At 40.6% G+C, this 18,381-nt stretch overlaps 1 protein-coding gene across 1 annotated transcript; it reads right to left on the reverse strand.

The window, feature by feature from the left end:
- Nucleotides 1-946: 946 nt before the first annotated feature.
- LOC115452249 (protein yellow) lies at nt 947-17,175 on the reverse strand. Its single transcript, XM_030180719.2, is given in 5 exon segments — nt 947-1,306; nt 1,309-1,929; nt 3,519-3,700; nt 4,377-4,548; nt 16,875-17,175. Coding segments are annotated over 5 exon segments (1,518 nt in total). The 5' UTR covers nt 17,083-17,175; the 3' UTR covers nt 947-971.
- Nucleotides 17,176-18,381: the final 1,206 nt, after the last annotated feature.

An 18,381-nucleotide genomic window follows, 5' to 3' on the forward strand; every position in this document is an offset into this window, starting at 1 on the left:
TCAGGGGCCTTAAGGCTTACTACAATCGTTAATGCAAAAAGAAAAGAAAAAAGTATGCGAATGACATATTTTTTGCGACAAACTTATCGCTAATAAAGCCTAGTGCTAACACTAGCTACAATGTTTCAAAACTATTGCAGTGATGTAAAAGATCTAATAGAATACAGAAATAAAATATTTATAAGATGCTTACATTAATTTGAGTTCTCTTAATCCACTTTCTAAGCCCCAGTGAAATATTAGACGTTATATAAATTATACTTTCATCTGATGTAGAGCGAGTAATATTTTTTAGCATAATTTAATCGGAACGCGTCTTGGGTGGTAACATTGAGCAACGTGGACGAGGTCAGTAAATGAATGGTCCGCGAATATTTACGGAGATTAAACGCAACATATTTTTGAAGTTTATAATACAATTGAGCGTGTGATAGTAAATTCTGTACGATCAATGAACACACAATGTTAGAGAAAAACTATTTCCAATCATATTGCAATGCCAGTCGTTAGAAGGAAGGAAAGGTAAAAGGAATCTTGTGCTTCGGCTCAAGTGTATATGATATTTATCAACAAACTTCTATAGAAGACTAGTTTTCAATGACAGTGGTATTAACTCGACCAAGTGAGTCAATTCATGCTTTACATAAAACTCTACAGAGTCAATCTTCCGCTCAGGACACAGTATGACTCTATAATTAGTTGTGTTGAAATATTTGACGTGGATGAAAATAAAAAAGTAGTATTCTTGATGAAATAGGTAAAAAGATACTTTTAGGAAATGTTTGGTTTATCTCTAAAAAATAATTCTGTTCGTTAACGTTTATTTTTTGTATATTAATGTTTCTATATTAGATTTATGTTGTTTGAATAGTGTACACGTCAGAAGCAAATGTTACGTAAATCAATTTTGCTTACAATTTCTACAAGGCGCTAATAAAACAATGTAGATCTTAAATAACTTTATTACTAAACTAAGTTAGAGGCATCCATCCACGTTGCAGTATTGGATTAGAGCGAGGCACTGGCGAATCAGGATCGCAGACCGTCCCCCTGACTGCCTCCTCAGCACTCGCGTACATGATGCGATAGTTGAACTCATTGGGGCTTAATGTCCCCGCCTGGAACATGGGCAGCCGGTTGGAGATCACCCACACGCTCTGATCCCCTTCTTGATCAATCTTTATATCGTTCGGAAAGACTAGAGTGTCTGAATCCATTGCTACAACTCCTAAAGTCTTCTTTAAGTATGGCTTCTTTGAATCCCAACAGCCTATGCTGTCCCTTGACACTAGGCCGTAGAACATCACCCTCGATTGTCTATGGCTGATGCGGATGACTGGCCATAGAGTCCTCTACTCTCACCTACTAAATTAAATTGCGTAGCGCTGTCATTGACGCGTGATTCGTCCCTCAAGACCGATGTAGGGACGTAGAATTCTCTGTAACTTGCTAAAGAATGGAAGAACAGAAGACGATCGTCGTTTTTGTCTAATGGTGTCAACGCTAGTCCAAAAATCCCGTCTGCCCATTGGAAATTGGTGCCGTGTAATGTAAAGTTAGAAGCCAAGGGGTCAGGGTAGAACAAGGGGTTCGTGAATCTCCAAAAGGATTCATCACTTTCTCTAAACACGAGGAGTCCGAAGCGCCATGTATCAGCCACATAGACGTGAAGGTCCGAGCAGTCTTCCTTTCGGGTATCGACGATTATGTTGGCGTAAAGACAGTCCTGCAGGACGTATTTGTCGGGAATCGGGTATCTGGCGATGAGCGTGTCTGTATGGAGGTCAAAGACCACGATGCTTGGAGGGCAGATCTGTTGGGGTCGGTCTTGGGAATCAATTTGTCCGGAGTCGAGGACCCAGAGTCTGCCGCAAGGATCTGCGTTCACTCTAAACACGGATATCAGGCCGGAGCAGTTGTTCCCGTCGCCTGAAAATATTACAATTGCAATTTCAATTCACTGGTTGTAGGTCTCTCATACTTATTTATTTAAACTTTATATACAGTAGATGTATACAGGTGGACTTAATTAATGCCTGAGTCATTTTCTGACGGTCAACCGTGGGTGATGCAGAGATGAGACAATGTGGGTGTAAGTATATAAATAAGACAATACATATTATATTTAATAAAACATACATCCTACATAGATACAGATATATTTATACTATAAAATATAATAATTTCCAGAGACTTTTATGTTTGTGAATCTGCTACACCATTGGCGAAAAGCATCCAAATTTTAGATTTGAAACTATAGTATTTGTTACAAATTATAATCGTTGACCTGGGAATCTTACCCAGGACCTTTCATTCTACAACGTACATACATACATAGGTAGGTTTACCACTAAACAAGGAGGTAATAAATTATTACCGCGCATAATATGATGGATCATGGAATCCATCGCGGTAATAGCTTGTGTAACATTTCCTTATGCAGAGTTATTTAATTTCTCATTAGTTATATTACAAGTGACTGCTTAATTGTTTAACGTTTGGAAAGTAAACAGATAATACGATTACGTTTTGGCTGAGAAAAAATATTACTTAGTTTTTGTGTTAATTAGTTATTGTTTGGACATCTAAACCAGGAAGTTCATTATTCCCTCGTTAGTTTTTAAAAATGATTACTAATTATGTTTTTTTGGCATTGTTGCGTTATTTATTGTTATTATACATCTCTCTACGTAATAGAAGTATTCGTCTTTATCTTCAAAGGTTTAGATAAAGACGCAACTAGTGAATAAATATTTCGCCTAGATTATCCTATATACTATCCCAGATATCCGTCTTATAAGATTTTGTGCTAATTTATTGCAATAGTGAACTAAAAACCCTCTCTTGCTTAATAAAAAACAACTTATTCTTTCTGTTATAAAACTACAGCTTATATAAATAGTTGAAAGGTTAATTGAATGAAGCGATATTTTTTACGAAAACTAAATATTTGTTCAAAACACGCAGAAATAAACACTAATTCCAAATAGAACACTTATGCCTTTTATTCCCGAATGGGGTCGGTTGAGGCGTAACTGGTGCACCCTCTTTCTGCCCTGAGTATTCCGTCCCATGATGTGATAGGAGGCGAGCCTAATGCCATATCGAGAAGAACCTGAGACCACAGATTTGCAGTGATACGGTTATATAACTACGCTACAGATTCCAAATAATATGTAGTATATCATTATATCAAAAAAAAACTTGTTTTTTCTTATCATTTATTGTTGAAACTGTATAGTTAGATAGAGTATAAACCAAACAATTTATGTGAGCTATCTCAGTACTGCATTATACCGCTTGTTGGCGCCACTTGATTCATGTAAGTATGACCTATATCTTTTAGTATACTTCTACCTATCGGCTTTCTTGTCATTGCTGCGCTAATAAGTAATTACTATTCTCAATAAATCTACTGATAGTATTTCAATGTGTTATTTCTCTCATAACCCATCATTTATCACAAAAAATTCGTTAAGTTAATTAACCATGTAACTCTTGGTATGAAAGGAACTTACTAAACGCCCGGTGGTACGACCAGTCAGGATATGGTCGCAGTGGTGGTGACGCGAGCCCGCCGGCCCGCGGCACGGTGGCGAGGGTGGCTGGCACGCCGCGCCGCCAGCTCGGCACCGTGACAAACACGCGGGAACCCCACACCTCCAGTCCCAGAGGAAGGACGTTCTGTGTCACGAACTTACTGGAATTTCAAAATGATGCTGTTTATTTTAAATGTTTTGGATGTAACTTCATTTCAGTGAAATAAAATCAACTATGCACATTTCTTTTATGTTATTGTGTATATACTTTATACCCAGATCTGCATTCTGGATTCCTAGGTTTTGGTCTTTGTTTCTTTAACAAGTTGTGCAAATCCGTGAAGTGGTTTGAACACGTTTTATTCACAACTATAAATTTTTAAATATCTTCAAAAATTTCACATTTCTTCATTTTCTTCAGATGTACAACCATTCAAATTACTCAAGGATTTTTGGGTGATTAGGTAAGACTTTTATAAACGCTAAAAATTAGAAAATAGGGAAGAGGCAGAATTGTATTTCAATTTTGCCTTTTAACCATTATAGTATTAAGACTTATATTGAGAAGTTTTACTTTATTTTTTATTTTTTCGCTAAACTAACTGCTAACTAATACAATATCAACAAAAAATAAAAATGAGAAGGCCATCTACAAGTTTTCACAAGTAGAGTAATATGTAAAAGTAAAGGTCGGTTAAACTAAATAAGAAAAAAGTTAAATTACATGCACAGAAAACAGTTCTGGGGCAAATTCACCACGTCCAATACAAACTAACAAAACGAAAATTTGCAAGGATTTTTTTTAGCTGAGTAAAGTGGTAAGTTAACCTGCATTACCCAGTATTAATGGCGTGCCTGCGGAGCCTTGCTGAGGGGAACTCGTAGTCGACCAACTTCCACTTGTAGAGCGTGCTGAAGGGCGGCGTGTCGGTGTCGGCGGGCACGGACTGCGGCCGCGCCACCTGCATCATGGCCAACCACAGCGTGATGCCGGCCGCGGTGCTGCCATCTGGAAATAGAGAGAGCAGAGTAATGAATAATATCATTCACTAGAACTTTTCCCTATTTTTCTCTAGTGAAAAGTGCTTTCTTGTAATAGAGCAAAATTTGACTGAATGTAAATAATGTTTAACATTGTCACAGGTTAACAAAAGTGTATTACAATTGCAAAATATTTTATAAACAATGTGCATAAATAAACTATTTTTCCGCAACGTGGAAAAACATTCACAGGTGTATTAAAAGAAAATAAGTATAGGTTAAAGTAACATAATGCGAAGCATTCCTTTGTTAACTACTGTTATGTCACAATATGCCAGCCAAAGGCCATGCCAGCAAACCACGACGTTTTCCTTCCCCCACGCCACGCCAGCTACCCGAATGTCATGACGGGGCAATGGAATAATATTAGAATTTTGAAATTCGAAAATAAGCGTCGTTTTCACTTAGAAATATTGAAACAGAAAAGAAGTGATTTTTTTGACTCCTCCAAAGATAAAAAGTATTATTTCTGAAAACGAGATAAATATACATACAGTATTTACGTCCCTTCTGTGTCACTAAGTTACAGATAAAAAAGCGATCACAATCCGGTTTATAGGTGAAAGAAGTATCACCTCATGAAATCATGTGTCGACGTTCCTACTAACTCTGACAACACTAGCGACAATGTGTGATTATGTCGATTATTGATATTGAATGTTAAAAATCACAATGTAAAATCCTCAGAACAATGACAAGCAGTAAAATCCGAATGTCACTGGAATCTTCGGCATGCTTAATGGCTCTTGTTTTGAAAGTGGACATAATTTTACCACAAAAACCCTATCGAATTTTTCAATAGGTCATTAAAAATAAAAGATATAGATTGCATAAAAACTGGGTCAAATTATGAGAATCAAAAATAAGATGGCATAATTGTTCAAAGTATTCTCCACTCTTGTTCATAACCGAATATTATGTAACAATTACAAGATTCGCAAAATATTTTCGTACATGATTTCGCCATAAGTTCGAAGGGGTTATCTGTTTGTAACGTTATTAAATTACGCAACGTAATTTGGTAGAAATAATAGTGCAATCATATCATGTGACTAGTTAACTAGGATTTTTTAATATAAGAAATAAAATTGATTCAATACTTCCTCATTCCTACATACAAACTTTTTCCTTTTATTTATATTAGTAAACTATTATAGACTAGCTTTTCCTTGCTGCTCCGCCCGCGTGAAATATAAAAATCAGGAATAATGTAACTTCCTATAAGTGAAAGAATTTTCAACATCAGTTCAGTAGTTCCATACGGAACAGGAACTCGTCTATTAAAGTCTATTATGGGCTGTTGGCGTAAATCTTGGTGCGAATAGATACCGATTTACGGTAAACGTGATCTGACGTCATGTTGATTTTATTGAAAAAAATTACGTTATCAAACGTTTTTAAAATGCACGTGTTAACTTGGTCTCTACCAATGTTAGAGCTACATTTGTGAAAAAGCATGACACCAACGATTCGCGATGGCTCATTTCATTTCGTAGGTCGCGATCTACTACTTTCTTTTCATGGTTAGCGACGCGACAATTAAGACGATGTTTCGTAGTCGCCGATTGCTTCTTTATAGTATACAAAGTTATTGCGTGTCAAACTTCACGTAATTACCATAAAGCCATGTTAATTGTTGTTTTTTATAATTAACTAAGACAGAGTCTCTTTCGGTGGCGTAGTTGTATTGCGTGCGCAGTACGACGTCGTTCTGAGGGCCCAGTCGACCCAGGAGGTCGAATCCCCAGTCGGTTACAATTAGGTTATTTTGCTCAAAAAGGAGTTTGGAACTTGTGCCCGGTATGGCGGACGCTCGCTCATAGTGAGTCAGAATACACATGGCGAAAATTGGGTGCCCTGATAGCATCTCTGCGTACAATGTTTGAATGTTTATACACACACACACACACCATCACGGATTTATCCCCGAAGGAATATGCGGAGGTGCAACCAGGGCACTCAGTTTTCGCCGAGTGTGTTCCGTCCCAGGATGTGATAGGGGGCGAGCTTATCGCCATATCGGGCACAAATTCCAGACTCCGGGCTGATACTGAGCAGAAAAACCCAAATATCATTTTGCCCGACCCGGGATTCGAACCCAGGACGTCAGAGCGCTGCCGTACCGCGCATGCAGTACAACTACGACACCGAGGCAGTGAATGTTTATAAGTAAACACAAAAACCGCTAAGCGAATTTAAATGAGTTTTCGCTAACGAATGAACCATGTCCTGAAATAACATTATATAGGCTATTTAATAAGCAATAATGCATAGTAGACCTTGCCGGAAAATAAAATTCAAGCAAAGTCGTAACCAATTGCTAGTTTCAAATAAATGTGATGCAGGCAAGAAAGTTGCAATCGAATTCACATCTTAAACCGATACTCTATTGCATTAGATTAATTAGTGCAAGTATTCCGCAAACTATCAAACTAAATTTGGTATAAAAGTACTACTTACCTACATAATTATGGACCGGTCTCTCATCGATAAAAACTTGAAAATTAAACCGCGGTTAAACTTAATTGAATACCTAATGATTTCGTTTCTAAATGAGGCTAAATCTAGAAAAGGGTGGGCAGAGACGAAATATAATTATGGTGCGTCGAATTTATTTGTATCGTATGGTGTTATTGGATATGGTTTTCTTGTTTAAAATATTTAGAACTCATTCTGCGTAGATCGGCCGTCATAAGGAAAAAAATATGTAAAAATTTAAATGTAGTTGAGTTGCTATTTATCATAATTTTCCAGGAATTAGAATACATTTGCCAAATGATTGAACGAATATTACAAGTAATGAGGTTTAAAGAACGCAAAGCTTCACTTTCGTTATTTCATTAACTTTAAAAATAAAATATATTTCAAAGAAAACGCTGTGTTATTTACATTTTCCATTTTTACTGTTAGACCGCCCAAAATCTGAGATCATTATCAGTAATCCTGGGGTAGCAGCCCTACGTACTGGAAACTGCAAAACCTTCACTATAATATAGAGATTATGAAAGCTTCTGGCATGTTTACAATTTACGTTTTTGCTTCTCCGCTTAGAGCTCGTCGTAAATAACTTTCAACACAGTTTCCTGATTATACCGCGTCATTGGTGTACAATGTGCTTAAAACTAGCGCTTCTAGGTTCAATCCCAGACGCTAAAGATATGTTCTGTTAGTTTTGTTTATTTTAAAGTTTAAGTAAATGCTAAGATTAATGTCATCTTTCTATTTGATTTTATTCCTTCTTAACCGAATTTCGGCAATCTTAACGAAGATCAGCCAAGTACGCAGGAGATATTATAGTGCACAAGTATAGCAAGCAATACACAGGTGCTCTCTCTGTCCTTTCACTCTCATAGTCCGGTGAGACGGCAAGTCGATATTACCGAGGAGAGATCAGGCGCAGAACCAACGATCCGAAGCCACTAGGGTATCACACCGCTAACTTCCTGACTCCGAGCTGCGATAGTAATTTTTAAGATGAAATAAACCCAGTCACAATTATTTTGGCACGACCCGGGATACAAACCCAGGATTCTATTTGTTATCTAAGAGCCTATGTGCACACCTATATAAATAAATCCAGATTACTTACAAATGGCCATCTCGCGTGAGCACTGTAGACTCGTATGTCCTACTGTCTTGGACGTGTGTTTCGCCGCGTGTATCCGTCGTCAATGGAGTATTAATTTTCGTACACCCATTGTTATGCGAAGCACATGAAGAACAATAATATTATGATGAGGGTACGTTTGTTTTACTTTATTTATGGGTTTAAATGGAGGTTAATCATCGTATTTTTATAGCAATGGGTCAGTTGTTGTTAACCATACAAATGGAAGAGGCGAGGTAAAGTAATATTTTTCTAACGATAAACATACGAAATGTTTACGCGAATGTTAGAAATCAAAATTAAACTTTTTTTTATTTTTTTGCGGTATTTGCATGTTATAATTTGCAGACGACCTACACATAAGTCCGCCCTTTGCCCATGAAGTCTGCAAAGTCTTCGAAACGTCGGGAGAAAATTATAATATAAAAACGGCGATAAAATCCCAAAAAATAGTTTTATTTTGATACTTCTAAAATGGTATATCTCATAAAGTGAAAGGTAATTTCTTTTATGAATAAATTTTCTTTAACCACAGGTACATAATGTCGCCGACTGAAAATTCTGCATCAAGAACTCAGGACAAACTAATAACTAACGCTGCTCAGAACTTTGCTGATGGTAGGATATTCATATCCACCAAGGCCGGCGTAATTGTGTCGACTGTCGAGGGATAATTCTCGCTCGACACAATCTGGACCCCACTCTGCGTACCATCAGGTACAGTGTGGTCACGTTGTCGCGCCCGAATAAAAAAAAAACTACTGTCCTGGTAACACACGCAGCCTCTCCTATTGCCTTCACATAATTGTGTTTAGAATAGTAGTATACCGATCCTTTCGACCGCGCGAAATGCAGAAGGCCCCGTTCCGTACTTACTGAACCAGAGGACGATATAACTCTGGCAATCCGCCTTAAGCACGAGCAGTTCAAAAAGCTCAAACACTCTACACGACCGCAGCTCCGTCCTCGCCGCCGAGGACCCCGCCGCGTCTCCCGTCCTTCCGACCCTTCTGATAATTCCGGCCCGCGTGCCGATGCAAACCAGGTAGACTGTTAGGTAGCTTGCGCACCTCTCGCGTTACCCATAATCGCTGATGTCTCCTCATCCTCTGTCAGTGGCCGTCCTGAGCTGAGGCCGTGACCCTTAAGAGGGTCGCCCACAGCATGGTCACTTAACGGCTTGCAATGCCTAAAGCACTTGCCCTGCCCTGTCAGGCTAAAAACGTATGTCTACGTTAAAAAAAAAAGTAGTATACCGAAGTTTAACGTGTAAGTAGGCAAGTATGCATGCACTCCACTATCTGGCACTAGACCAATGAAGCGAAAGTAAGATATACCTTATGCTTTATTAAAACAACGTATTTCGTTACATATCTGTTTACGATTAAGCATTCACGAATTACTTTCAATTTGCAAGGAACGTGAGTCATTACTAGCCTCGTATAAATGATCTTGCACGATCACGAGATAAAACAAATGACTGATTTATTTAGATCTCTTTGTTAGAGATTAATGTTAATCTTTGTCAAACGTTTAGAGAATTATTCATAGCTATTTATAGAATTGTGGTAAAATACTTTACAAAAGTTATTTGTCACTTAATGTCTTACTCTAGTCACTAAAAATAGCATATATTATGGACTGGGGATCCAAGAAGTCCTTGGTTCAAATCTCAAATCGGAAAATATATTGCGCCAGTTTTCTAACGCGATTTTCCCGGTAAAATCATTTGTGTGACATTTAAAAATATGTTGCATTAACCCTACATGTGAGTGGAATAAGGGCAGAATAGCGGAGAAGTTCCAAACCTTCTCTATTTAACCTTACCATTAGGGGGGAGCAATTTTCTCGTTTCAGTCGTCGGAGGAGACCTCTCGCTGCCGGCTGTGGTCGCTTCCATAGTCGGCAGCCCGGAGGCCTGGCGTGCGGTGGCCCACTTCTGCGAGGTGGTCCTCTCGCAGAAGGAGAGTGCCGAGAGGGATCGAGAGAGGGAGGATCCCTCCCGCCGTCAGAGGAGACGTAGGAGGCGCCGGGTGGACGACTGACCGGCGTCTTCCGCCCTGTGGAATGGGGGCGTTTGGAGAATTCCACCACGGTATCCCCTGCCTGTCGTAAGAGGCGACTAATAGGGGCCACGAAGGGGGTCGTCGGCGGGCAGCAGGGGGCTGTCCGCCCTAGCGCATTTCTGTGCATCCTTTGCACATTTTTCGGTTGACCCCCGGGATGGACGGCAGTGTGTAGTTGGCCTCACGCTGCCGTAGACGCCGAGGGCGTCCTTCGGTGCGCGGGGGCTTCTGAGCCCCCCCCCCCCCATAGGAGACGGGCCGCAAGGCGGCACCGCGCAGGGGCGGCTGCGGTCGCAGGCTAGACACTTCAACGTCAGAGGAAGCCCGCAGCCGTCCCTAATGCGCCGAAGAGGGCCACCGCGGAGTTTTAGCTGGTAGGCCGTGCATAGGTTAAGTTGTATATAGGGCTAGGGACTCGGCCCGGCGGTCGCCCGAAGGTCACCATCAAATCCGGGCGGCTCAACGCCGGGCCGTAAGGCACGGTTACCCCAGCATAATCGCTCAGTCGCCCCCCACGAAGGCTGGGCGGTAGTAATAAGGGACTTTCTCCGCGAAACCAAAAAAAAAAAAAAAAAGGGGGGAGCAATTTAGTCTATAATAATAGAGAGAGCCCCAAATTGCTTTAGCAAAATCAGTACATGTTAGTTTAGTTTCATAATTTCTCAATAGACCTACTAACAATTAAAACCAATTTTTGTTAGGTATATTACGTTCCATGTAGTAGGTCTACTGTTAACTTATTTGATGTCCCCCCTCTGCCTGCTCCTAGAAAGGGAAAAGGCTTGATGTTACGTATGCAATAAATTGCATCAATGCAATACCTTAATATTAATATCGTGTATTTGAATATTTACACAACAGGCCATTAAAAGCTTCGTGTAGGGAGAGTTAAATGTATCTAGTGCAGTTGATGGTGTAATGCAATATACAGTAATGGAGAGATCGTGATTTGCTTATAACGTTCAACAGAGATTGTAAATACGATAAATGGATCGTGAGAACGGACGGACATTCAAAATGATTTATAGAGATTATTTATTGTAAGGTAATGTTGTGTGTTGAATACGTTTAAATAATATTGAGATTAGCGAGGTCGTTAAGTAACTGTTGGTCGAAGGTGTAGTTAAAAATAAACGAATCACTTTTGTCAGCCTTCATAAAATTTACTGTGAAGCGGGCGGCTGCGGATTTATTTTTAAAATATAAACACGCATTACGCATTTATCCCCGACGAGGTATGCTGAGGCGCAACTAAGGCTCCCACCTTTCGCCAACTGTATTCCGTCCCATGATGTGATAAGGGGCGGGCCTATCGCCATATCAACAAACAACAGCAGCTCAATGTAGCTGATTTTAAGACTGACATAAAGGCGTCGACGCAGGAATTTTGACTAGGAAAGCAGACGGCAGGAGCAAAAGAAAGACTCGCTGATTTCGTACGTTAAGAAAAGGCCCTCAACAAGCATGAGTGCGAGGCTTTCCAGGCTGGACACCATGCTTGCCCCATCTCTATACCTATACATAAAGGATAAAATTGTTTGCTCAAGCGGTTTAGTTTATGATCCTATCCTTTGTGCTAGATGATTTATGATCCTATAAACTTCCCTTGAACCTAAATCCTGCCACTCAACTTTGAGGTTTACAGTTGTAAAAATAAATATTATTATCTTGTTTACCGGTGCTCAATGTTTATCGAGAGTACTTTCACAGTAGTTGCTTAAGACCTACTCCGGCGCATGTTAAACGCTGCACAATATGTTACGTTTTGTATATGGGTTATATATAAATACAGATGTATATCAAAGCAATATCTGCAGATGTGTTCTTGGAAACTTAGCTCATTTGGTATAAATTGTGTAAACTACGGGGTAAAACATACGAAGGTGTTCTTATCGAAATCGTTCGTGGTAATATAACACTTTTTATATTCAGGTAAAACTATCTATAAACACAAATTTTGAAGATAAATGGGAATTTTAGTACTTTTCTGATAAGTGCATACGTTTGTGTTAGTCCATTCCATTCAGAAAAAATCAACCAACAGAGCTAATTAAAATATTGTCACCTGTAACCAAGTCAAACATACCTATTTTATTTTCATCCAACTAGATTTGAAAACGATCCGAATATAGAGATGGATATCACTTATTGATATCCGTTTAACCCATCTGACAACCTCAAGACGCTTTTATGAAGTGCTAGCTTTTGATCGCGGCTTCGCCCGAGTGACGGAGTTTACCGGGATAAAAGTCCCGCTTGTGCATTATACAAGAAAGTATCCGATTTAATTATATTTATGGCTCACTAAGGCGTAGGGGCGTGACGACCCCCACCGCCCACTAGTGGTGCTCACTACCACTAGTGCAAGTAGTCCACCGACTAATGGCGGTAAAACCATTCCAACACGGCGGAAGGAAGTGACAAGACACAAGACGGGCAGCAGCGTCTTGTGATGAGACTTCCGCCACTGCGATCGCCAACCCGCCTGCCAAGCGTGGCGATTACGGCAAAACCCCCTATGGTAAGGCCACATAAAAACCGGCCCCTAGTCCCCGGCGGCCCCGCTATTCCTGGCTACGGTAGCGGTCATGGTAACGGCGGGGCAAGGGGTGCTAAGAATCCCCGGCAGAGACCAGGCTACCACAACCGACGAAAACTGGCCCTGGCAACATATAACACGCGCACACTGCGGACCGACGAGAAGTTAGTCGAACTGGAGGAAGAAGTGAGCAGGTTACGGTGGGACGTTATAGGATTATCTGAAGTCCGAAGACAGGGGGAGGACTCGATAATCCTCAAGTCAGGTAACCTGTTCTATTTCCGGGAGGGCGACCAGCAGTCCCAAGGTGGTGTCGGGTTTATCATCCACAAGTCCCTCGTAAACAACGTCGTGAAGATCGAGAGTGTGTCGGCAAGGGTGGCGTACCTGATACTCAGAATCACCAAACGGTATTCGCTGAAGGTTATTCAGGTCTACGCCCCGACCTCGGCACACTCCGATGATGAGGTGGAGGCTATGTACGAGGATATATCTCGGGCTATACATAGCTCCCAGACCTACTTCACCGTTGTTATGGGGGACTTCAACGCGAAACTGGGCACACGTAGCGGCAACGAGCTGAAAATGGGGAAATTTGGGTATGGGCAACGGAACGCGCGGGGTCAGCTGCTGGCCGACTACATGGAGAGGGAGGGACTCTTTATGATGAACTCCTTCTTCAAAAGCGTAGTCAGCGCAAGTGGACCTGGCTGAGTCCCAAGGGTGCTACCAGAAATGAGATTGACTTCATCATGTCGACCAAACGGCGTATATTCAATGATGTCTCTGTGATCAATGCGGTGAAAACCGGGAGTGATCACCGAATGGTAAGAGGCACATTGAATCTTAACGTATCGCTTGAGAGGTCTCGACTGATGAAGTCCATGCTCCGACCAGCATCTGCCCATATCAAAAACCCCGAGAGCTTTCAGCTCGAACTCCGGAACCGCTTCGAGTGCTTAGGTGAGTGCGTAGATGTGGATGAGTATAGCAACAGGCTCGTGAAAACTGTCCAGACGACTGGGTCTAAGTTCTTTAAGACCCAGCGTCCAAAAAGAACTCAAAAGATCTCAGATCCCACCCTACAGCTCATGGTAGAAAGACGCAAGATGGTCCTGCAGTCTTCTGGTGACGTGACAGTCTGCCGGAGGCTCAATCGACAGATCTGTAAGTCCCTGAAACGTGATATACGCCAATTCAACACTAAATGTGTTGAAGAGGCTATTGAGCGGAACAGGGGCTCTAAGGTGTTCGCCAGGGATCTGTCCATTGGGCAAAGCCTGCTGACCAAACTGAAGACCGAGGACGGCAGGATTATATCTTCCCGACCGGAGCTCATGGGTGAGGTAGAGAAGTTCTACGGACAGTTATACACCTCAACACGACGACCTGTTTGCAGTGCGGCCACAGATCCAAGAGCCCCACTAATCCGACACTATACCGAAGACATCCCGGACATCGACCTGTGCGAGATTAGTATGGCTCTCGGGCAGCTGAAAAACAACAAGGCTCCGGGTGATGACGGAATAACAGCAGAGCTTCTAAAAGCGGGCGGACAGCCAATATTAGAGGCTCTCCAAAAACTATTCAATTCCGTCATTCACGAGGGTACCACGCCCCAGGCATGGCACAGGAGCGTGGTGGTGCTCTTCTTTAAAAAGGGCGATAAAACCCTTTTAAAGAATTACAGACCCATCTCGCTCCTGAGTCACGTCTACAAGCTGTTCTCGAGAGTCATCACGAATCGTCTTGCTAACAGTCTCGATGACTTCCAGCCTCACGAACAAGCCGGATTCCGAAAAGGCTATAGTACCATAGACCATATACACACGCTGCGGCAGGTTATACAGAAGTCCGAGGAGTATAACCGGCCCCTCTGTCTAGCGTTTGTGGACTATGAGAAAGCCTTCGATTCGATCGAGACCTGGGCAGTGCTTCAGTCTCTCCAGAGGTGCCAAATTGACTATCGGTATATTGAAGTGTTGAAGTGCCTATACGAAAACGCCACCATGTCAGTCCGCCTCCAGGATCAGTACTCGAAACCTATCCAGCTACAGCGTGGCGTGAGACAGGGAGATATAATATCTCCGAAACTGTTCACCGCTGCACTGGAAGACGTCTTCAAGCTTCTGGACTGGAGAGGACTCGGCATCAACATCAACGGCGAGTATTTGACTCACCTTCGATTTGCCGACGATATCGTAGTCATGGCTGAGACCCTAGAAGACCTTAGCGCAATGCTCGATGACCTCAATAGCGTTTCCCAACAAGTGGGTCTCAGAATGAACATGGATAAGACAAAAGTCATGTCTAACCACCATGTCAGACCCACCCCTGTCAAGATAGGAGACGCTACACTTGAAGTTGTCGACGAGTACGTCTACCTGGGACAAACAGTCCAATTAGGTAGGTCCAACTTCGAGAAAGAGGTCACTCGTCGAATCCAACTCGGCTGGGCAGCGTTCGGGAGGCTCCGACACATCTTCTCGTCCCGAATACCGCAGTGTCTCAAGACGAAAGTCTTTGACCAGTGTGTGTTGCCAGTGATGACATATGGAAGTGAGACGTGGTCGCTCACTATGGGCCTTGTCAGAAGGTTGAAAGTCACTCAGAGGGCAATGGAGAGGGCTATGCTCGGAGTTTCCTTGCGGGATCGAATCACAAACGAGGTGATCCGCAGGAAAACCAAAGTAACCGAAATAGCCCTTAGAGTTGCGAAACTCAAGTGGCAGTGGGCAGGGCACATAGCTCGTAGAACTGATGGCCGTTGGGGCAGAAAAGTTCTGGAGTGGCGACCACGAACCGGGAGACGCAGCGTAGGCAGGCCCCCACGAGATGGACCGACGATCTGGTCAGGGTCGCCGGAGTCCGATGGATGAGGGCGGCCCAGAACCGGTCCCTGTGGCGCTCAATGGGGGAGGCCTATGTCCAGCAGTGGACGACTCAAGGGCTGAAATGAAATGAATGGCTCACTATTTTGGTCATAGTGGCTTCCACATAATAGGAAGATATATGCTGTCCCGGACTTTTATTTCAAACTATTTAAGACAATTAAACCTACGATACATCATCTTTGTCTAACTTCAACGGTTTAGGCAGCGTACGCCAAGATTGGAATTTTATTTCTGACTTACTTGATATGTATCGCTATATTATGACCAAATTACACAAAATCATTATAAATTGTAACCTATGTGTTATTCTAATAAATAACCAATATTAATGTAAAGTTTCATACAAATCCGTTCAGTAGTTTTTTTGTGAAACAGGAACAAACATACATGCATACATCCATCCTCACTAACTTTCGCATTTATAATATTAGGAGGATTGGTTTGCATTTATAAGTTATGAGATATATGTATGACTAATAATTATAACTATACATTACTATTTCTACATGTTTATAAAAAATAACATACAACTGGAGCGCGAGTACTTCCTTATGTCAAATAAAATATAAAACAAAAAATATTGCACGTATAATTTTAATTTTACTACTGAGTAGTACCTACATTTAAAGTTTTTTCTTATACAAATTATTAATCACATAAAATGATGGGCTTTATTTTCCTGAATAAAATGGGAGAGCCAAAATTTGTCAGTAACCAATCGTTCGAAAATGATGGACAAAATGGCCCAAAACTTCAGATTTTGTCAATATCAAAAAGCAATGAACATAAAAACCTTAAATGTACTACTATCTTCAAAAATATTTTTTCTAAAATAAACAAGTTCCCGTTGCACCTATTTACACATATCTAGTAATTGGGAAGATTAGAAAAATATTGTATCGACTCCCGGGTACGGAAATTGATAAAAATTGACACTAAAATGCAGTTAAATTTACCGTGAGATAAAATTATAATATTTTTTTACGTTTATAAAAATTATTTCGATTATAATTTACTGTAAAATAGTCGAGGTAACTTCTATAAGGGATCAAGTAGTTCGAATCAAGGAAACAATATAAAAATATCAAGACGTATGTATCATTTATTTTCTGAAACTTGCAACAAAGGAACTTTAATCTGAAAACATATTTATGTCATTTCTGAATAGAAAAAAATCACTAAACTCACCAGTATATTTATACCTATCAGGCCGATATTTATAATAATATTCTTCTTCTTCGTACTCCTTCGCACTATCTCCAGTCACTGCACTTCCTTCGTTCCACTGAGGTTTTGTATCAAAATGTTCATTAATGTCCTTGTACTTGTTCCCGATGTCCGCAAGGAGCATGGAAGGTGCAGACCACTGTATAAACCACTGGTGGGACACGGCCATGGCTCACGATTGACTATGACCGTAACATGTGACTTGCATCGCGCAAAGCGTGCGCGCGATCACGGCTCTAAGAAATATCTGGCGCGCATGCGCACCCTTTCTACCAACTTTTATCGCTCGTCTTCCGAATTTCATGGCCAGTTTGAGTGAAATGTTAATTATCTGGGATCAGATGCTTCTGTCCATGTGCGACTAAAAATAACTGAAGGCATCAATAGTCTTTCGCAACGAACTTGTCATACAAGCTGATTGTTTACTAAAATTGAGTCGTCAATGAACCATTTCGAGTTTACGGTTAAGCCATTAACGAATTTTATAGAAATTTATACACTTTCGCTGATTCCGTTTTCAATGTTTGGCAATTTGCGTGGAATTTACTACATTTTTAAACCACGGAACTAAATGTATTATGCCAGTCGTAATGATACTTCTAATTCAACCTATAATTGAAATCTTTTGGTTTCGTTATTTCGTTTAACTTACTTTTTTATGTAACTCGTAATGTTAAAACCATGGCGTTGCGAAACACATATTTTAAAAGAAACAATAAGTAATAATTAAAATACGTACATTTTATAAAACCTATTTCTGTACGCTTTTAAATTTTCAAACGTAATTTATTATTACAAAATATTGCAATGTCTACTTTTGAAAATATATGCTCACTGCACAATACTCATTAAACACGTTTTTGCAAACGTTTTTATTATTTCAGTAATTTACTCAATATACGCCAGGTAGAAAATTATTAACTAGATTTTGCTCGTGACTCCGAATGTGTATACATCCTGTAGGCTGTATACAAATGAAAAGATACAAATGTACAAATCAAAAATAAATGCTCTACTGTACAGTTCACCGGAATAAATGTAGTCTACATTAATACAGAACTTGATCCTACCTACACGACAATTTTATCTAAATCTGTTTAGCGGTTATGTTCCCTTCTGACGAACATCCAAACAACTTCGAAAACTGTCGTAATAATAGGACATGAGGAGGAAGTAGGATTTCACTGTGTTTGGAAGTTTTTAATTTCATAGCATCAATACGTACATGCCTGAATTAAATGAGGAATATTATTTCTCAATATCCTGATCGTTTCGTACCGTGAAGGATTGTCAGTTTCTTTTGCAGTTTTTTGACTAGCTGTACTCGTGATCAATTATTTTTCTACTTAATTGCAATTCCAATGTAACTAGGGATGCTATGTAGGTATATGTTTGCGTAAAAATCAATATTTCGTCTTTTTAATGACCAGTGCGGAGTATATGTAAGTTCAAACTTCTTCAAAAGGAA

This window comes from Manduca sexta, chromosome 12 (genome assembly GCF_014839805.1).
Source record: "Manduca sexta isolate Smith_Timp_Sample1 chromosome 12, JHU_Msex_v1.0, whole genome shotgun sequence".
Taxonomy (NCBI): domain Eukaryota; kingdom Metazoa; phylum Arthropoda; class Insecta; order Lepidoptera; family Sphingidae; genus Manduca; species Manduca sexta.